Consider the following 23,124-nt stretch of genomic DNA (forward strand, 5'->3'; position numbering starts at 1 on the left):
GTGGGATCATCAAAGATTATCCAGTTCCCGGTTTCCTATTAATTATTCTTTAAATTATGCATGACTCACTATGTGGAATCTGCAAAGATTATCTACGAACGGGTGTTATTATATTAATTATTCTAAAAAATATTTGCAAATATGCATAACTATTATATATTAATATTATATTGATCACTCATCCAAATTTCTTATAATGTGAAAATCTCACTCTCCATTAAAAAAAACTTACCTTTGATAAAACCCTTAAACTTCATTTTGTTGTTTAATAATATAAATTTGATTGAAGTTTTGTGAGGTTGCCTAATAAGGCGAAGTTCATATATATTGAAGCTAGTTGAATAGTAAGGAGTTACCAACCATACGGAAAGAGATAAGATAAACACCATTTTAAATGCAAAACTATACTTATCAAGACATTCTCACAACATATAATCCAATTATATTTTGAGGTTAGTTCAATGCATTTGCATCTAGTTTCTGATTTTCCGTTATTTATATTTTGAGGTTAGTTCAATGCAGTTGAATCCAATTTTTTATTCCCATTTTTTTTTAGGTTAGTTCAATGCAGTTGCATCCAGTTTCCGATTTCTCGTTAATTATTTTTTGCAGTTAGTTCAATACATTTGCATCCAATTTCTAATTCCCTATTAATTGTTCTTTGAGGTCAGCTCAATGCATTTGCATCCAGTTTCTGATTTCCCGTGAATTATTCTGTGAGATTAGTTTAATACATTTGTATACAGTTTCCGATTTCTCGTTTATTATTTGATAAGATTGTATTTGCATCTAGTTTTCGATTTCCCGTTAATTATTGTTTGAGGTTAGTTCAATGAATTTGCATCTAATTTCCAATTTCCCGTTAATCCCGTTAATTATTGTTTGAGGTTAGTTCAATAAATTTGCATCTAATTTCTAATTTCCGTTAATTATTTCTTGAGGTTAGTTCAATGCATTTGTATCTAATTTATTTTTTAAGATTAGTTCAGTGAAGTTGCATCCGGTTTCCGATTTTCCGTTAATTATTCTTTAAGATTAGTTCCACGCATTTGCATCATGTTTCCAATTTATAATTAATTTTTCTTTGAGGTTAGTTTAATGCATTTGCATCCAGTTCCCGATTTTCCGACAATTATTATTTTTATATTAGTTTGATGTATTTGTATCCAAGTTTTGATTTCCTGTTAATTATTCTTTGAGGTTAGTTTAATGCAGTTGTATCCATATTCCGATTTTCTATTAATTACTTTTTAAGATTAGTTTAATGCTTGTATTTGCATCCAGTTTTCAATTTTCCGTTAAATATTATTTGAGGTTAGTTCGATGCATTTGAATCTAGTTTTCGATCCCCATTAATTGTTCTTTGACGTTAGTTTCATTCAGTATTATATATGTTTTGAAATATTTGTCACTATTGCTTTGCCGCTATTTTTTTTTTTTTTTTTTTTTCTATTATATATTTTGTGATGTTATTTTTTGTATTATTTAATTTTCCACATGTAATTTGTTTTGGTTTGGTATATAATTTATTTAAGCTCAACGTCCATTTTAACATAATCTCGTTATTCTGTTGAATTATATATATATTGTGGCAAGAATTGTGATATATATATATATATATATATATATATATATATATATATATATATATATATAGTGTTGAAAATTTATAAATTTATAAATTTAATTGGAATTTGTCGTAATTATTGTGACCAGAATTGTGATTTTTGGAATTCTTAACTATGAATAGATGTTTAAATCTCATTGTGGATGACGCATCAAATCAAAAGGGTTTTAGGAAAATTGTTTTCGGTGGAAACTATTGTTTTTAGCAATTTAGTTTTTTTGTCTCATATTTTTTTTTCCGTAATTAGCTATATTTTTTGGGAAAAGTTGGAGACTCTATGAAACTCTAAATGAGATTGTTTTTGTGAAACTCTAGATGGAATTGTTTTTTCATAATTAGTTATAGTGTTTAGGAAAAGTTAGAGACTCTATGAAACTTTATATAGGATTGTTTTCTTATTTATATCCTACTTTTTTATAAGTAGTAATAGAGTTTAGAAAAAATTGAGTCCCTGCAAGTGTTCCAAAAAATAGATTGGTGAGGGTGTAAATATAATATATATATATATATATATATATATATATATATATATATATATATGTATATTTTGTTTATTTTTTTTTTTCGTAATTAGCTATTGTTTAGGAAAAGTTGGAGATTTTGTGAAACTCTATATGTGATTGTTTTTTCATAATTAGCTATAGTGTTTAGAAAAAGTTAGAGAGTATGTGAAACTCTAGATGAGATTGTTTCTTTATTTATATCATATTTTTTTATATTTAGTAATAGAGTTTAGAAAAAACTGCTTTTATATTTAGTAATATATTTAAAAAAAAACTGGAGTCTTTGTGAGGGTATAGTTATAATATATATCTAAGGATAAAGATAAATATTTGTTTCCTATTTTTTCTTCATTAGCCTTGACACGTGGACACTTTAGAAACGCTTTCTCAATTGAAGAAGGTAGAGCTAATGCTCAATGTGGCGAAGATGATATTGAAACTACTTAAATAGTAAGACACTCTCAATCATAATAAAATAATTATGATAAACATTATTTAAAATGCAAAATTATACTTGTTGAGACATTATATTCCCCCTACAAATAATACAATTATGTTTCGAGGTTAGTTCAATGCATTTGCATCAAGTTTTCGATTTTTACATTAATTATTCATTGAGGTTAGTTCAATGTAGTTATTGCATCTAGTTTTCGATTTCCCATAAATTATTCTTTGAGGTTAGTTCAATGCGGTTGCATCAAGTTTTCGATTTCCGTTAATTATTCTTTGAGGTTAATTCAAGATCAAGTTGCATTAAGTTTATGATTTCTCGTTAGTTATTCATTAAGGTTAATTTAGTGCAGTTGCATCCAGTTTTCGATGTTTCTTTAATTAGTTTTTTATATTACTTCATTGCATTTCCATCCAGGTTCCAATTTCTCATTAATTACTCTTTCAGATTAGTTCAATACATCTGCAGCCAGTTTCTGATTTCTAGTTAATTATTTTTAGAGGTTAGTTCGATGTTCAATGCATTTGCATATAGTTTCAAATTTTTGATTATTTATGCTTTGAAGTTAGTTTGACCAGTTACATCCAATTTCTGATTTCTAGTTAACTATTCTTTGATATTATTTCAACGCATTTGTATCAAGTTTATGATTTTCCATTAAATATTCCTCAAGATATTGCATCCAATTTATGATTTACCATTAGTTAATCTTTGATTTTAGTTTTATGCAATTGCATCCAGTTTCTGATTTTCTGTTAATTATTCTTTGAGGTTAGCTCAATGTAGTTGCATCCAATTTTCGATTTCTAGTAAATTATTCTTTGAGGTTAGTTCAATATCAAGTTTCCGATTTCCCGTTAATTATTTTTTGAGGTTAGTTCAATATAGTTGCATCAAATTTATGTTTTCTTGTTAATTATTAATTGAGATTAGTTCAATGCAATTACATCTATTTTTCGATGTTTCGTTAATTAGTCTTTGAGATTAGTTCATTGCATTTGCATACAGTTTCTGACTTCCCGTTAATAACTCTTTGAGGTTAGTTCAATATATATACATATAGTTTTTAATTATTTATGCTTTGAGGTTAGTTCGATGCAATTACATCCGGTTTCTGATTTTTTGTTAACTATTCTTTGAGGTTATTTCAATGCATTTGCATCTAGTTTCTGATTTCCCGCCAATTATTCTATGAGGTTAGTTCAACGCAGTTGCATTTGGTTTTTTATTTTCTATTAATTATTTTTTTAGATTAGTTTAATGCATTTGCATCCAGTTTTCGATTTCCCGTTAATTATTATTTGAAGTTTGTTTGATGTATTTGCATACCGTTTCCAATTTCCGATTAAATATTTTTCAAGGATTTGCATCCAATTTCTAATTTATCGTTAGTTATTTTTCGACGTTAGTTTAATGCAAGATACATCCAGGTTTGATTTTTAGTTAATTACTTTTTGAGTATGGTTTATTGTATTTACATAAAGTTTCTGATTTCTTTTTAATTACTCTTTGAGCTCAGTTCAATGTATTTGAATCCAGTTTCTGATTTTTCTTTTAATTATTCAATGTAGTGTGTAATATCAACTTCAAATAGGACATAAAAATAAATTATGTTTGATTTACTATGTGGGAATGTGGGATCATAAAAAATTATCTAGTTCCCGATTTCCAGTTAATTATTCTTTAAATTATATATGACTCACTATGTGGGATCTTCAAAGATTATCTACGAACGTGTGATGTTATATTAATTATTCTGAAAAATATTTGCAACTATATATGCAGAACTATTATATATGAATATTATATTGATCACTCATCCAAATTTCTTATAACGTGAAAACCCCACTATCCATTAAAAAAAAAACTCACCCTTGATAAAACCCTTCAACTTCATTTTGTTGTTTAATAATAGAAGTTTGATTAAAGTTTTGTGAGATTGCCTAATAAGGCGAAATTCATATTGAAGCTACTTGAATAGTAAGGCATTCCCAATCATACGAAAAGAGATAAGATAAACACTATTTTAAATGCAAAACTATACTTATCGAGACATTCCTACAACATATAACACAACTATGTTTTGATGTTAGTTTAATGCTTCCTCCAATTGGTGATCAAATTAAGGTCAACATAGATGGGGTTTCTAGAGGGAACCCAGGTCCAGCTAGGTTGGGTGGATCCTTTAGAAATGTTTATGGTGATTTTGTCTTACTCTTGAGCGAGGGTATCGGAATTGAGACAAACTATCTGGTTTCGAGTGCATGGTTATATTGGAGAGTGTGGAGCTTGCCCTTTCAAAATGATGAAGCAATATCCGGGTGGAATCATATTTGGCCAATCATCACGACTTTTAACTCATGGGGCATCCCTTGGCAACTCCTATGTATGAAAAAAACGACGAAGGTGCAAAGCTTGAAAGTGTAGCAAAACTGGAGAGAAGCTAACCTAGTCGCAGACCAGGCGGCAAAATTTGGATCTTTCTTAGCTGAGAATGAGGCTTTTGTATCAAATGGCAGACCCCCATGGTTATATGAATGGGAGGTTCCATATTGGTTGCTATTTTAGAATATCTTGAACCTACATCGTATAGCATGTAGGTTCTACCACTCCTGTACAATTCTTTTATTTCGTTTCTTTCTTTAATTCAATTTATACTTACCGAGAAATAAAAAAGGTTAGTTTAATGCATTTGCATCCAGTTTCTGATTTTCAATTCCATTATTTATTTTTGATGATAGTTCAATGCAATTGCATTTAGTTTTCGATTTCCCGTTATTTATTTTTTGAGGTTAGTTCAATGCATTTGCATCAAATTTCCTATTAATTGTTCTTTGAGGTAAGTTCAATACATTTGCATCCAATTTCCGATTTTCCGTTAATTATTCTTTGAGATTATTTTAATGCATTTGCATCCAATTTTTGATTTCTCGTTTATTATTCGATAAGGTTGCATTTGCATTTAGTTTATGATTTTCCATTAATTATTGTTTGAGGTTAGTTCAATGAATTTGCATCCAGTTTTCGATTTTTCGTTAATAATTTCTTGAGGTTAGTTCAATGCATTTGCATCCAATTTATTTTTTGAGATTAGTTCAATGCAGTTGCATCCGGTTTTCGATTTCCCATTAATTATTATTTAAAATTAGTTCTACGCATTTTCATCTTGTTCCCAATTATAGTTAATTTTCTTTGATGTTAGTTCAATACAGTTGCATCAAGTTTCTGATTTCCCATTAATTTAATCATTGAGGGTTAGTTCAATGCATTTCCAACCAGTTTTCGATTTCTCGACATTTTTTTTTTATGTTAATTCGATATATTTGCATCAAAGTTTTGATTTCCTGTTAATTATTCTTTGAGGTTAGTTTAATACAGTTGTATCCATAGTCCGATTTCCCATTAATTACTTTTTAAGATTAGTTTAATGTTTGCATTTGCATCAAGTTTCCGATTTTCCGTTAAATATTATTTGAGGTTAGTTCGATGCATTTGCATCCAGTTTTCTGTTTTCCATTAATTGTTATTTGAGCTTAGTTTCATGTAGTATTATATATATTTTAAAATATTTGTTATTATTGGTTTGTCGTTATTTTTATTTTTATTTTTTATACATGTGAGTTTGCATTAAAATGAATGCAAAATTTTATATTATATGTTTTGTGATGTTATTTTTTATATATAATTAACGGGATATTAGAAATTGTAATGCAACTACATTGAACTAATCTCAAAGTATAAGAAACGGAAAGTCAAAAACTAGATGCAAATGTATTGAACTAACCTCAAAGAATAAGAAACGGAAAATCGAAAACTAGATGCAAATGCATTGAACTAACTAATCTCAAAGAATAATTAATGGGAAATAGGAAACTGGATACAACTGCATTAAACTAACCTAAAAAAATAACTAACGTGAAATCGAAACTGGAAGAAAATGCAACGAACTAACCTCAAAAAATAATTAACGGAAAATAAAAAATTGGATGCAAATGCATTAACTAACCTCAAAAAATAATTAACAGGAAATCCGAAACTGGATGCAACTGTATTGAACTAAACTCAAAGAATAATTAACGGGGAATCAAAAACTGGATGCAAATGCGTAGAACTAATCTCTAAAAATAATTAATGAGAAATTGGAAATAGGATGCAACACTGCACTGAACTAACAACAAATAATAATTAACGGAAAATCAAAAACTAGATGCAAATGCATTGAACTAACCTCTAAAAATAATTAATGGGGAATCGAAAAATGGGAGAAACTGCATGTAACTAACATCAAATAATAATTAATAGAAAATCAGAAACTGGATGCAAATGCATCAAACTTATCTCAAAGAATATTTAACGGGAAATTAGAAACTGGATGCAAATGCTTTAAACTAACATAAAAAATAACTAATTGGAAATCAGAAACTGGATGCAAATGCATTGAACTAACCTAAAAAAAATAATTAACAGGAAAACAGAAACTAAGTGCAACTGTATTGAACTAACCTCATAAACTAATTAACCGAGAAATCAGAAATTGGATGAGCTATCCTCAAAGAATAATTAACGGGAAAATAAAAACTAGCCAGATGCAACTGCATCGAACTAACATCAAACAATAATTAATTAACAGAAAATTGAAAGCTGGATGCAAATGCATCGAACTAACCCCAATGAAAAATTAATAGGAAATCGAAAACTTAGATGCAAATGCATTGAACTAACCTCAAAGAATAATCAACGGAAAATCAGAAACTGGATGCAAATGCAAAGAACTAAACTCAAAAAATAATTAACCAGAAATCGAAAACTGGATACAACTATTTTTCGTATGATTGGGAATGTCGTGCTTTTCAAGTAATTTCAATATGATCTTTGCCTCATTGTACATTCTCACAAAACTTCAGTCAAACTACTATTATTAAACAATAAACAAGTCTTACAAGAAATTTGGATGAGTGATCAATATAATTTTCATATCTAATAGCTCAACCAGATCTGAAAATACCTTTCAGAATATAATATAATATAACGGTACCCGTTCATAAGACGGGTTCGAAAGCTAGTAAACTCTAATTGAATCTCTACACTATATGATAGAAAGGGTATTTGAACCCTAAAAAATCTCATTGTAGGCAATTTGTAATCCCCATAGTTGCTTAATTTTGAAACACCTCCTCACAAAATTATAACAAACTCCCTATTAATTAATAATTTAGAAAAGCCTCCCTAATATCACTTAAATTATATAATTATTTCCAATTATTAATAACATAATTATTCCGTATTAAAAAAATAGATGAGCCTTTCCTATATAATTATAATTACCAATTACAATTAGAATCCAAAAAAATCATGTTAACTATGAACTCGAGAGACGGTTTTTAAGACTTTAAGACTTTAGAAAAAAAAAAAAAAAAAAACCAATGCGCAACATGGTTTGCATACTTGTATTGATAATAAATCTAATCTAAATCTAATAATTAACAGGCTTTATCTAAATGTAATAGGGTAATAGATACAAGGTCTCAACGGAAAAAATTGAATGTGCAAGTGGATCTAGCATGAGCAAAGGCAATTAATGGTTGTGGCGGCTTTACAAAAAGCCAAAAGTTTTTAAAGGAAGGAAGAAGAGAGAATGAGGGCTAGGGGTATTGGGCTTGGAGCATTTTTTCTAGTTAGATAGGATTGCCGACTTTCTGTAAACTCTCCCACCAGCCGAATAGTGTAGTTTTAATCTCCCTATTTTTCTTTTTTAGAAACACCTCCCTACATATTTGTAAGCCCCTCTTTTTATTTAAATATTTTGTTATACCTCCCTGAGCTCCTATTTCATTATTTTGTAGACATAATGACCTAAAAATATGTATTTTGCAGTTTTTTATATCAAATATAATGTATTGTTTTTCTGGCTTAAAAATACAACATACTCTCAATTTATTACAATTGATACAATATGTAAAATCAGATTAGATGGAACTCGATTTAGCCATTAAAAAACAGTCCCGTGAGTTGCACCCACCTCCCATTTTCCATTTTTGTGTTTTGGAAAATTCAAAAAATACTTATAGGTTGACTGCATTACTTACGTGGCTAAATTCAAGCACGCACCAAAGCTTTCCCTCGGTCTATTGTTTTCCCTCGACATTCTCCCGAATGTCTTGAGCCACCATTTTTTGAAGACTGAATTTTTTTTATCATGTAACAACCACATCAAGTCTTGTGGGGTACTTCCTTGAACGCAGACTCTCCTTCCCGATGGTCAAAGAGGTACTTACAAAAAACTAGAAATTGAAGGGTGGGTTTGAGATAACCACTGACAAAGACCTGTTTTACTTCAACTTCTCTTGTGATGAAGATCGGTCTAAAGTCTTGGAAGATGGGCTAGTTTTCATAGCTGGAAGAATTTTCATTCTAAAACCTTGGAATGTTGAGGTAGAAGTAGTCAGGAGGAATAAGGTGAGTACAATTCCAATTTGGGTAAAACTAAATGAGGTGCCGAAAGAGCTTTGGACTTTGGATGGTCTCTCTTATGTTGCAAGCTTGGTGGGAGTTCCCATGTTCATGGATGAGGCTACAGCCAAGAAGAAAAGGTTGTCTTTTGCCCGAATATGTGTGGAAATACCAATGAGTTTCAAGATTCAAGTTTCCTGATACGGTGAAGCTAAAAGTACAAGGGAGGAAAATGGTCATTGGTGTTGAATATACATGGAAACCAAGCTCTTGTGAGAAGTGTGAAAAATTTGGGCATCAAACGGCTAAATGTTCTAGTGGTATAGGTCCTGCAGGGACTATGAGAAACCAAATTTGGAGGAGAACTCAAGGCAACGGAGCAAGGAGTGTCAATACTGAAGAGGCATAAGGTTCCAGTGAAATTTCACAGGTACAAGGACCTCAATCAGAAGTGGTGGGTGCCAATAGTAGAATCCAGGCCACCTCATGAGGGCAGTGAAAATGCAGGTAGAAGAACTGAAGTTGATAACCATGGGACTGAGCATATTACAGGAGAACTGGTGCCATACGTTGAACCTATCCTAACCGAGTGCAGCGCGAGGTCTAATATCGCATGGAGTCCACGAGCTGTGCCGATGTCAGTTTTGAGGCCTATCCCAGTACTTGAACGTGGAATGGAAGGAACTGGGAGTAGTAGTCTACAAATACTATCTAGTAGTGTAGTGGTCACCCGCTTGGAAGAAAATATTCCTCGTCAGTATGCAGAAGAGGAACCAGAACAGGAACTGATGGGTTTATGTAGTAGGACAAGGGGTATGTTTGAAGCTTTGGTAGCGGAAGGGGGTGAGTTGGAGGATGACCTCTCAGAAAACAATGTTGAATTCTTTGAGGATGAAATTACTCCAACCCCGTTGAACACTGAAATGCCATTGGCAATGGAAAAAAGGGTCCAGAATGAACAACAGAATCAGCAGCAACATAATGGGAAACAGAAGAAGAAAAGAGGTAGACCCCCGGGGTTAAGGAATAAGAAAAAACACTAATCTCAATGAGTAGAATAAGCTTCTGGAATGTCAGAGAAATAAATGATGCCACTAAAGCTAAAGAGGTGGATAAATTTAGGAGAATGAATAAGCTGGATTGCATTGCACTCTTGGAAACAAAAGTTAAGTTGGATCAATTTGATGAGGTCAAAAAGGTTGTTTGCCCCAATTGGGACTCTATGAACAACTATTCTAGTGATGCTAATGGAAGAATACTAGTATTATGGAATCCACTTACAGTAAAGGTGGAGAAGGAGGTAGAAAATTCTCAATTTCTACATTGTAAGGTGTCCATGATGCAACTTCAGGAACCTTTTCTGGTGACATTTATCTATGCTAGCAATAACAGTGTAGATAGATTACTCTTATGGGAAGAGTTAAAGAGTCTATATGGAAGCTCCATAGGCCCTTGGTGTGTTATGGGGGATTTAAACAATGTTCTATATACCCATGAAAGAATTGGTGATCGACCAGTGCTGCCTAGGGAGACCTCTCCTCTGGCTGATTGCCTTAATTTTTTTGAATTGCGTGATCACAATGCATCTGGATGCTTTTTTACTTGGTCAAGTTGTGGTGAATTTGTTGGCAGGAAGTGCTCCAAAATCGATAGATGTCTGATTAATCCACAATGGTCTTTTTGCAGTAGTGTTGAGTTCATGCCCCTAGGTATATCAAACCACTCTCCTTGTGTGATGTCTTTTGCTGAAGTGGTAAGGAAGCCCCACCCGTTCAAATTTTGTAACTTCTGGAAGCTACATCCTTCCTTCTGGGACACCCTCATGGTAGCCCGTCGTTTATGTTGTTCAGAAAAATGAAGAACCTCAAAAATACTCTTAAAGGATGGGCTAGAGAACACTGTCATGGTATCAACAAGAGAATGGAAATAGCTAGACTTCACCTCAAAGATATACAGAGTAGACTAGCTCTGAATTGTCTAGATGCGTCTCTTAGTGCACTCGATCTACATTTTTGTTGACATGTTATTTACGAGTTCGTAAATTTACGATTTGAAGATATACAATGAACATTGCTTAACTACTTTTTGATAAAATGTTGGTTAACTGTAGTAATGCATACATAAACGAAAAACATATAATAACTTGAAAAAAATTAATCATAGAAAAAAATCTAATATCTTATTCTTCAATCAACAAAACATTGAACCCATTCATGTTATAATATAAACATGTTTTTGTACATTTCCTTGTTACAAGTAAACAGCGATTAGGAAAAATTTGGCATCAACACACCGTGTAATAATGTCGAATCAACGTTGCTGTTGCCACCAAGCATATTAACAGGTTGAGGATCCTCTTCGAACAGAAATTCACTGAAGTCCGTAAGCATATTAACAGGTTGAGGATCCTGTTCGAGCGCTGGAAGTTCACCGAGGTGCATAGAATTCCAATCAAGGTCTTCACAAAATATTGAAGGATCATAGGCATTATCTAGCATATCACTGGGCTCATGAGGAGCCTCTTGAGACGCAAAATTTTCATCGCCAGCTTGTTGCATAAGTCCGCCATCGAATGGCACTGCGACCACTCCTGAAGTTGATCCTAATGAGCCGTCTGCTAGATATGACTTCACAGAGTCTAGGCCATAGGCATAGGCATATGTACGGTTAACACATTTCATTGAAGTTAAGCGATTGTGGTCTTGTTGCAACAAATTTCCATCAAAATTTTGTTGACAAGGCGGGTTGCTTTGCATAGGCATAATAATGAATCATACATGACGCATTGGGAGAACTGATTATGGTCTTGCGGGCAACAAATTACCCATAACTGATTTGGTCTTGGCAACAAACTTGTCGTTCGGACTTGTCGTTACTCCCTCATTGAAAGCTGATGTTGTTGAAGGGGACATTGGTACGGACGCCAATACTGTAGTTGTCCTGGGACGTTTTTCTCTTGGTTGGTATTCATCATTCTCCTCTAGCCCATCAGAAGAAACAGAGGCACATGAACTTGAAGATGCGCGGTTATCGCTCCTTCCCTTGCTGATCCTACAAAGAGCAAAAACGTCTTTGCCAGGTGGATATTCTTTCAAAGTGTACTCATGCATTACCCAACTTTCTTTCTTACCATTCACTACGAACCTTGCTTTCTCACCTTTCGGCGTAAAACTCAGATTTTTCCGATATCCTATTTCTACAGATTTATCATTAGGGTCATAAATGGCCGGGATTTTGCATCCTCCCTCTGATTTGCCATTGTACTGTGCCGTCCAAGTTCCTTTTCCATGGACGGTTCTATCCATTCTCACTCCATGACCAAATTTCTTCTTAAGGACTGTAAAAAAATATAACTCTGTCGCCGTAGTCCCATTGAATATTTCCGTTGGCAATTCGCTTCCATAAAGATCACGTTCCACAATGATGTTCTTCATTATCCCTTGTGGACCTTCTCCATAGACTTTCTCCCATAGGTAATATATGAGATCGATGTCGCTAGGAAGAAAACGTATTCCCACGGGGAACATCTTTACTTGTAAATAAAATATCACTTTTTTTCTATACTAGCAAACAACTCTGACTTCTTCTTCTATAATCTGCCTTCAACCTAATGAGTTATGCTTGTACTTAAACCTAGCTATAGCTTGTAGAGGTTTTTGTGAGAAAGGATATAAGGTGGTCGTATATTTATAGACGTACGTACACTTGGTGGGGTGGTGATGTCGGCATTTGTACATGTCCTAGTTAGAAGAGGTATTGGAGAAGAGTACGTTAGTTTGTACTTCTGTAAGCTATTGTTTTCTCCAAGCAATTATCATTGGCCGTTTGATCTCCATGTCAATCGGTGACTAATCTTTTCTGGTGATTCCGAAATGTGTTGGTGTCCTTTTATCCATCCGATTAGTTTCTCATCATTATATTGATGTCCTCTTCATCCATTTGATCAAGTCTCTCAACACTAATATTGATCGAACTCCTAATCAAAATCATATAACGAGTATTTTCCCAACAAACTCTTATTCTCCAAGCGAAAAATAAGGATTGTTCTGCTTAATTTCTATGCAACATCCATTTCACGTACTTCTCCAATTCGGACTCAAAACTTAATTTCTTTGCTGCCAAGTTACCTTGGAAAATCGGCAGAGTGAGTTCTCCATGGGCGGCATGGTGAGTTAAAGTTACTACTTTCTAGTCCGTATTCCGATTTCTTACGACTTTTTCTCTGTTTCTTTCTTTTGTATCATCGTTTATCCTTTGATAGAATTTTGTGCAGCTACCTATATGATTTCATTCTTGCAGTCTGAATATGGTTTAAACTACAAGATTCTGAACCAAACTTGTTTTATGAACTGATCAAAATGGTTCAAAAACATAATAATTAAATCGACGAAAAGTAAAAGGGACCTTTATCGTTGAAGATACGTTCCTTGTAGGCTGTAGCCCCGTGGTAGCTTATATAGCCGAGACTACTAATCTTAAGTGAATTTAGAACTGTTCGATAAAAGTAAATGACAGTCATATTGCCCTCATTCTTTTCAGGTTTGATTGAGTTGCATCTCTTATTCAAAAGTGCATCCTTACTAAATTTCCAGAGTTAGATCAAACTCTGTTTTGAATATAATGAATTAGAATATGTAGGATAGATTATTGTAATCGAAGATAATTCTAGCCATTAAACAATCAAAGATAAGTGAAAGACTCTTTACTTCTTTAGTGTACATCTTGCAAAAGCATATTAAAACATGGTTTCGCTATGTCCAGTTATGGTGGCAACTGCTGTGACCCAGCGTTGTTACTTGCTTGCCTTCCATCAATCCGCAAACGCAAGGAAGAAATTACAAATTTCTAAATGTGTAATGCTATCCCTTGCTCTCATGTTTCAAAAACCAACTCCAAATGTGACTCTCGCTTGTCTGTAAGTCCATTTCTCAATCTTGTAAGTTGAATTGGGTAGAACGACATCTCCCTCCTTACAAAGCGGCACTCAACATCTCTCTTGTTTTAGCCAGAGGAGAGAGGAAACTGCAAGGAATGAAAAGGAGAGGGGCGCGCACCAGTCAATAAGGGCTTAATAATGAACTATGAAGGCTCTGATAATGCACTATATATTCACATTGTGCATGCATGTCTACATATCTAACAGGAACTTTTGTTTGATTACCTTGAGTTGTTTATGGCACACATTCAATCTGTTGCCTTGTTTCATATTGGAAAAGTTCGAACTTGTCAAGTTCATTCAGTGAGTCTGAATCTTAAGTATCCACATCTAGAAGCACACAGCATCGGTTTGAACTCTCTATACATCGATAGAACCAATTCTTGAAGCCACGTATATATGCTAGGCCGCATAGCTCAGCTGGTTAATCAAGTTCCTCTTTACTTAGATTAGCAAAGGCGAAGAGCAGGTGAGCAGCACTAATTAGCACAGATAAGTCTGTCTAAGTCTAGAGAAGTAGGCAAAGGTTCCTAAAACAGTAAGTTTAAAAATCTATGCATGTACAAGTAAAATCAAGTTGGCGCTTCCTCTTTAAATTAAAAAAATAAGTTCAAATAGTGGACAAGTAGTCAAGTTGAGAGAAGATAGAGTCATATCAACAGACAAAACAAGTTATTGCCCTGTTTCCAAGCCAGTCACTCTGATATTAACTCTCAATACATGTTACCCCACATATACACAAGGTGCCCAGATAATACAACCCTAAACTCCTCAAAAGCCCTCGTCCATATGCCATTTGAAATGAAGTAGGAAAAATATGTCATGGTCACGAGGCTTAAGCCTATGAGCCTATCAAAGCAAAGGCTAATTATGTCTACCACTCTACCAGAAAAATATGTCCTGCTGATAAACGTGATTTACCGACTACCAGATTACATCCATAGTCATTATAAACTACATAGTAGCACTCATTTTAATGATTCATCAATTACAACCATCAGATTTAGCTTAATGCATGGTTCATTGTCTTTACAAAGATAATAGAAAACAACTGTGTCCTGTGGGAGGAAACAAAACGTAATTCATAGGAACAAAATGGTTCTAGAATTTTTTGGTATAGAAATATGCAACTCTTCATGGTATATGGTTTACCTAAATCTCGCGATTTCTCTGAGTGGCCCACCAATTCCACATCCCACGTCCAACACCTATTTGGAAGATGTAAACATGTTTAACAAGAGAAAACTATCGTGTTACTGCAATCTGCATAAGGGAGCAAACCTTCTGTCCAGGTTTCAAGCATAGTTGTAAAGCAAGATAGTGCTCATGTCGCTTGATACTTTCCCGAAGCGACTCACCATTCCATCTAGATATATCATTTATACGCATCATCGATTCATAAGAAGCAGAAGAAGAAGACATCATAAGATACATATATAGTAAGAAAGGTTCGGTATAAACCTGTTTGCGAAATGGAAAGACTCTCCCCAGCCAAATTCATAGAGGCTGGTTGAAAGGTCATAGTATTTGTTAACCTGAAAATCAATGGTAAGATATTCCATAGTGAATGATAAAATAAAAAAAAAAAAAAAAAAAAAAAGTTAGGATGAATGTATTGGTCGTGAGAAGAAAAAAATACAATGAGATAATATAACTATTATTAGTTAACTCAGAGTTTTTATCTAAAGACGACAATATTTCTCGCTTCTGTATGCAAACACATTCACCGACCTTCATTCTTCAATAAAGATAATGATTTTCAAAAATTTAATAGTTATTATCATCCTCCCAAGGTTCCAGACAGATCTTTTCCAGTCTTAATTAACACCTCCATACTCTTGATGTTATTGTTTTATTCATCTAATCCATTTCATGATAAACAAGGATTCTTTTGATGACATAGATCATATGATTTATGCCAATTTCACTATTGAAACATATGCTTCAAAGTTTCCTAATAAAAATGTAAAATCCAATACAATGAGCATAAACACCCTATGGAGAAACTTCTTTCCAATTACTTTGGTATAGTCACTACGTATTACATGGAAAATAATTCATCAAATACTAAAAGAATATTCTAGTAGATGAGATGTCATATTGTCACTTGGGACAAGTGCTAAATGAGTTTCAGAACAACATTAATAGGCCAACAAATCATAACTGTGTTGACTCAGGTTCAGTGACACATTCGGTAACGCACGAATTCACAAAAAAGAAAAAAATAAAAACGAAAAATGACAAGCAAGGTTGAGGTCCCCGCTGGTAATTCTCATATATTTGAAATGGATGATTTTTTAAATGGGTGATTCTTTGCTTCGGAGAAATAAAAAAATTGTAAGTAACTCTTATGTACAACGAATGTTTCACTAGTTTTTGAGCCCGTTCAATGAACGGGGACCGTTTTCATCTAATTGATTTAATTTATTTATAATATTTTATAAATTTAATTTTTAAATTATTATATACTAAAAAATTTTAACTATAGAATATTATAATAATTTAAATTTTGATAAAAACACAAATTTTTAAAAATATTCAATCTACTACCTTGATAGTTAACTATTTGATAGTCTAAACATTTTGTAAAAACAAACTGACGTCAACTTTAGATTGCCTATGGAACTCCCACATGTAACAATTTTATTGGTGGTGCGCACAAAACATGACAGTAAAATATAAAGTGAATCCACCAAGATAAACATCGAAAAAGAAAAATTTATATCATATGCAGTTCATATGCATGTTGCATTGATAAGTTAAATCACAACATTAGGAACTATATGAAGCTCTGCAGGCTCACTAACAACCTATGACATTAATAACTTCTTTATGAACTCTATTGTAAGTCGTCATAGTTATTCAATTCCATGAAATCCATCATCTTTTCATTAAAGAACTTGACAGTAAATACACCATCATATAAGTTAGGGTGGCTAAGTTAGTGCATGAAATTTCTCTAAATATTTCACTATTACACTATTATAAACGAATTAGAAAGGCAGAACGGTTTACTTGAAATAGTACTCGTAAAAGGAGTTTTTATGAACCAAGATTTGTAACACTTCGGTTGCTAGGTGTCCTTTCGGATCTTTTATACATTCTTTTATCTTTTAGCCTTTATCCAACATATTACACCAAAATTCCTTTCATGAATGCTAAAGACTTGTTGAATAATCGAGTAGTTTTAGTCTTCGATGTCACGTCAAATTCGATAAAAGCAGCATCAAAACTCATTGGTCTAACAGAATTATCAAAACCCTGTGATCTACATGTAATTTAGACTCGTTTGATCATGTTGTACTAATCATGTTGGTAAGAGTTTACAACGTATACACCTAGACAATCCTTTCCCGAAAAGGACTGCCAAATCTATTAGTGTTTCAACTTATAATGGTGAGTTTTCTATTGTTCGTTTTTTTCCTTAAATTGGACCATACTGATGAAGCTAATAAAATCCTAATTATCAAAATCTTCATATCTCTTTGTGTAAAATAACATAAGCCTCTTAATTTTAAGCTTTGCCAACTTATCAATGTTGAAAACGCTATGTAAGATGTTGCATTCAATACGACAATGTAACTCTAGGCTACCAATTGAGAGTAATGTTCTACTGAGATAAAATGCAAAAATAGCAACTTAGTTACATAAAATAGGGAATACCAAAGTATGTATTCTCAATCGTCAGTGCTCAAGACACCGTACCATCAATTAATTGGTCATTATACCAATACTTTGGAAAAAAAGTAAATGAACAGACTCATCTCATGCATACGAAATAACTTACTCCCAACACGAATGACACTGTCTTCTAATTGGAAATTCTTTGGTTCTACCCACACGTGCTAGTATTATGGTGGTTTTGACGCGTGGAAGTCCATGGTAAGGGCTGTACTGAATAATACATATTTTATAATTAGGCAAACATAACCATCACAATAACAATCACATAAACTTTATGTTTCAATCAAAATAAAAGTTGGAAAATCGAAGGTCACAATTCCGCAAACTTGAATTGTGTAGTGAGTTAAATTTGGTGTGTAAGGGTAAAAAGTATGATCAATAAATTTTTATTTATATTTAAAATATTACAAACAGGTCTGCAACTTTGCCTAATGTTATTTGAATATGGTTTAACATTTTTTGAACAAAGTGTTAGTGTATTTTGTATGTATGAATAGTGTATCTAGCCAATAAAAAGCCCAAAGTCTTCTAATTATGTATGTATTTTACAAAAGCCCAAACTTTGGCCCATAGTCGTGTTTGGTCAGAGTATTATTTATTAATAACTTTTTGTTTATGTATAAATTTGCACTGGAGTTTTTAGTGATAACCAACAGCGTATCCAGTCAAAAAAATGTGCAAAGAACGTCTTATAATTATGTATGTATTTTATTAAAGCCCAAACTTTGGCCCATAGACTATGCCTAAAGCTAAATCACCTTATTTTAAATTAGATATATATTTTTTTAATTAGGTAGAAGCTATTGGGTTTAGAAACCCATAAGTATACTATTACTGTTGGGCCTGGGCCGAACAAATTGCGGGTCTTGTATCTCAAATTCAATTCAAATTTGAATTGCGACCTCTTTTTCCCACGCAGCTTCCTTTCAACTAAATTGCTCCAATCTTCTTGGTAAGATATGTATTTGAGAGGTGACCTTAAGGCTTATCCCTCATCTGTTTGTTCTTGTATTGATATCAATTCATCTTATTTTCGATACCTAAGATGTCTAGTAACTTGAGTACAGTTATAATCATGTATTAGTTTGTCACTTTGTCCAAAGCACCGCTTTTCTTTGAAATTTATGTCCTCTTCTTATCATCTGCTCATTAGAATTTGTCCAAATTCTCTAAATAATTTTATGATTTGTGTGATTACATACATATACTGACAATTACTTTTGTATTTGCTTGCAGCCCTCATGCTGTTACTGCTCCTATTGGCCCCTCTTCTGACTATACAGACAACTCTACCTACATTATTTGAGGTATTGAGAAAGTATACTTTAATAAGCATATTTTCTTTTCTTTTTTGCTTGTTTAATTTTGCTTGCCAAGGTAGCTAAAGAAGTCCAATTCCTGGAAGTTGACTCTTAAACATCATTGAAGGGTCAGATTTGTAGTGGCTGGGGACTTACAGTAATGTGACTCTTGTTAAACTTTCTCACTTATTTTTTGCTTGTTTAATTTTGGAGGGAAATCCTGGACTAAGAAATGTTCACGGGTTGCCAATGGAGTCAAAAAAAGAAGAAGTCAGTCGAGCAAAAGAATATATTGTGAAACAACTGAAGGTAGAGATGAGTCAATCAGTCGAGATGGGAGCTATACATGCTGGAGATTTTCTGGTGAGATTAAGAGATTTTCTCCAGTTTATTCTGTAGTTATTAGTTCGTATTATACCTGTTTTTATGCTTTGCTTTCTATTGTAATATGGAAATTTAAATCAATCTATTAAAGCTGCTCAAGAAGCAATTCATAAATCAGAGGAGCTTGATATAAGGTAGCACTGGTTTTTCTTATTTTATTTTATTTATAACTGGTAAATAGAATATATTAATAAGAGAATCAGGATCACAAAAGTAGGCGGAGCTAAGCTACACTTGTCTACATTCTCATAGAAATTTGAGACAAATAGTAATCATCAAATCACAGCATATTAGGTTCACATGTGATGTTCGTCTGGAATAAATCTATTACACCTTGCAGGTTCCATTTATATGCTAATTTGCCTCGTTTTATTGAACTGTTTTTGGTGTGGTTTTTAACCAATGTTTTGCCTCAAATGTAAAGCTGATCTGTTTCTTTTATTGTTTACAGGAGGAGCACTATATCAATGGCGGCAGCTGTTATTTACATTATATCTCAGTTGTCTGATGAAAGGAAGCTTCTCAAAGGTTAACCTTATTTTACAAAAAATACTGAAGTCGGAATCTATTTAAAGAGAAGAGATATCTAATAACAAATACACAACCAAGCGATAAAGACAGTAATGAGAATAATGTCATGGTAAACGGCATCCATATTAGCTCAGTGTCCATCCTTTTGTGTTATCATTTTCTTGGAAATTGTATCCCTTAGTAGAAAATCATAAGGTCAGGCATTGATTATTTCTGGAAAACATAAAGTTTATAAATAGAAAAAGTAATTAAGAAAATCAGGTGTAAGAGCTCTCTATATGAGCACTGTAGATATGTCACCTCTTTGAGATATCTACAAAAACAGTCAAGTCTCTTTTCTTGTCCTTTTATATAAAATCTCTTTGTAGTCTTGATTATGTAATCCTACCTACTTGCTAGGTCAAGTAAGTGGTTTATTTACAGAGTAGAAAAGACTCTTAAGTATTTATTTTATCTTATATTAGCACAGGGGACATGTTGTTCTCTTATCTTGCCATTTTATTCAAGGGCTGATGGTTTCTTATTGTTATTGTGGTATTAGGATCTAATGGTTTTGAAACTGCAGGTGGTTTTCATAGGAGGCCAAACAGAGCCTGGCACTACAAAATCTGATGAGGGGGAGCGACATACCTATTCTGTCATAGATTGTGAGCCAACACGTGAAGCTATTTTGCCTTCTGTTCTTTACCTACAGAAGATCTTGCGCAGGAGGCCTTTACTCATAAAGAATCTCGAAAATGTTATGCGATGATTCTTGCAGTCATTGGAGCTTTTTGAAGAGAATGAAAGAAAGAAGCTTGCTATTTTCACAGCCCTTACATTCTCCCAGAAGTTGTCTGGACTTCCCCCGGAGACATTTATGCAACCGCTACTCAAGGATAAGTTCGTAGTATTCAAGGATGGCATACTATTGACTGTACTTCAAACCGATTTAAATAAATATGTTTCTTGTTGTTTTGTATGGTAAAAGCAAAGTTGAATTACTTTTGCACTCGAAAGTAAAATTTCTCATTCTATTCTTCTTTCTTAATCCTGCATTGCCCTCGATTATATATTTGGGATGAACTCATTGTCATTGTCTTCTTTATGGTTTTTGAAACTTCTTCAGTTCTTCTAATTATCATTTAGATGAAATTTCACTTGTATTATACCAATGTGGACATTAACAAATTTTTGTTTATACTCGGGCTAATTACATATATGTTGATGGTGATGGACTGTTTCGATTGGAATCAGCAAAGGTATGCTATGTTCTTTTCCAAGTAAACCTTCTTAGATGACATCTACATGTTTTAATGAAAAATGAATTATTTGCTACTTTTAGGTGGATATAATTGTCTTCTTTCATAAATGATAATATGTCGGTTAAGCGGCTTGAACATTATAAATGATAATATAGTTTTCGAAGTTAGTTTCCCCTTATTTGCGTAGATGGGCTTAATGCGATTGGCTAGAGTCGAGTCCATGGGGATCACCGAGGGATAATCTGCGATAGACATGTATTTGGATACTTCAAAGACCGGCTTAGGGCTGGTGATCTAGATCCTTTCTATGACCCAAGAACGATTATGTAATCTTACCAACCACCTTTGAAATGGTTAAAGCGCCAAGAAGCGCACACGATAATTTCACCGAAGAAGATTGGGAACTCATCTCGGAAGACCAAGATGACCGGGTGATCTGACTGAGAAGAAGCCTTCCTTGAACTCAATATCAGTTTCTCATATGTGCAACGATCGTTCATCTCAGGAAAAGGCATGTGCTACCATCGTTCTTCACCCATAGAATGAGGGAAAGCAACATGTTGAACTTAGAGCAGTGAGTGTATATGCCTAAAATGATGAAATTAGGGAATAGCCAATGAGATGAAAATTAATAAGTTTATGGAGTAAATTATTCATGTGATGTCGTAATGGTATTGTATATAGTGAGTTTTAATTGTGCTTTATGTTGCGTTATGTCTATTTCTATTCAGCAAGGAAGGCCTGACTGGGTTGGTTGAATACAATAAGAAGAAAATATTTGAGATCAAACTCAAGGAATTGAAATCTGCATTGACCACCCAGATAGCGAGGAGATCAAAAATATCTGAAGTCATTGACAACCGTGAAGCAACATGTTAAGGACGCTAAGTCGCCTGATGTTGAGGTTATGCGATTCTATGGGATGTAATTATGGATGATGTTCAATTGGTCGGGGAAAAATCAGCAAGAAAATGCCAATCTTTGCATTGCATAGCGCCAGTTTGTGCTTTACCATTTCATTAGTTTTTAGTTGCACCATTTTATTGATTTCTAAATTTTAGTTGGTGTAAATAAAAGAAAAGAAAAAATCTTTAGGTTTGTAACTGATTCAAGTATGTCCTTGAATACGATGATATTATGTCTCTCCTACCTGAAACACTTTAAACTTTTAAAGGTCATGGATGTAGGCGCAGAGGTCTTACTTGTTGTTTATGAACATGACCATAAAGACCGTGATCTTGTGTTGAGTGATTTGAGTAAGCACTCAAACATTTCAAACTTATAAAGCTCTGGTCTGATGGATGTATGTAGTGGCTCTACTACTCGTCTCTGCAATATGACCATATTACCGGAGATGTTTGCAATTTCTTATATTTGCTTTTCTATCGCATTGCATTGACCTTGCTATGAGCGACTTTAACGGGTGAAATTCGAGGCTAATATATTGGAATGGCGTGTTACAATTCCTGTAAGCATTTTTGCTACTCAAATTTGCCTTACTCAGAATGGGCATTATGCGTAATCTGATTTCTTAAGTTCTTGTTGTTTGTATAGGGGCCTGTGTGGTAATTTATTGAAAACCATGAATGTTAGTACATTTTGCCATGAATGCAAGTTAAAGTTGACGACTTGCCATATTTCTATGAGGCTGGCCGGTAGCTTTGATAAAGAAAACAATACATTGGATCCAAGTAGAAGAAAATGGAGAAATTCTAAAAAGGAAATCTAGAATAGCTTTGAAAGCCAGAGGATGCAAGCAATGTATTGATGGATAAGGTACTTCTAACTTTGTATGTGGAAAAGCTGAACCAACAAAGTCGTGGCAACAAAGATAGGTAGAATTATTAAAAAATCTCAAATAAAAAAGATAGATGTTTGGTCCTGGGTATTGTAAGTCCAAACTGTTCATCTATGTTCAGTTCAGTACATGTGCCACAACCAATTTCACTACTTTCAGACCCAGGTGCATTCCAGGGCACCCTCTGCTTCCTTGACTAAAAGGCTGAAATTGGA

General features: G+C 33.3%; 2 protein-coding genes across 3 annotated transcripts; one reads left to right on the top strand and one right to left on the bottom strand.

Moving 5' to 3' along the window:
* The first annotated feature begins 10,079 nt into the window (after positions 1–10,079).
* LOC147501126 (uncharacterized) lies at positions 10,080–10,889 on the top strand. The gene has a single exon (XM_086603733.1). The coding sequence runs from the start codon at positions 10,080–10,082 to the stop codon at positions 10,887–10,889; it is 810 nt and encodes a 269-aa protein (XP_086459859.1).
* Positions 10,890–13,811: 2,922 nt separating this feature from the next.
* On the bottom strand, positions 13,812–15,788 carry LOC147501127 (cycloartenol-C-24-methyltransferase-like). Of its 2 annotated transcripts, XM_086603769.1 has the most exons (6): positions 15,699–15,788; positions 15,429–15,502; positions 15,249–15,333; positions 15,120–15,175; positions 14,193–14,403; positions 13,812–14,053 (listed from the first exon to the last, which is right to left on the bottom strand). In XM_086603769.1, the coding sequence occupies exons 1-5, from the start codon at positions 15,702–15,704 to the stop codon at positions 14,370–14,372; spliced, it is 255 nt and encodes an 84-aa protein (XP_086459895.1). In that variant the 5' UTR covers positions 15,705–15,788; the 3' UTR covers positions 13,812–14,053; positions 14,193–14,369. The 2 variants fall into 2 exon arrangements, 1 of the variants encoding a protein (XP_086459895.1); XR_015219769.1 differs by lacking the exon at positions 15,699–15,788 and having other exon boundaries at positions 14,193–14,405; positions 15,429–15,550.
* Positions 15,789–23,124: the final 7,336 nt, after the last annotated feature.

Source organism: Coptis chinensis, chromosome 4, assembly GCF_015680905.1.
Source record: "Coptis chinensis isolate HL-2020 chromosome 4, ASM1568090v1, whole genome shotgun sequence".
In the NCBI taxonomy this organism is placed as follows: domain Eukaryota; kingdom Viridiplantae; phylum Streptophyta; class Magnoliopsida; order Ranunculales; family Ranunculaceae; genus Coptis; species Coptis chinensis.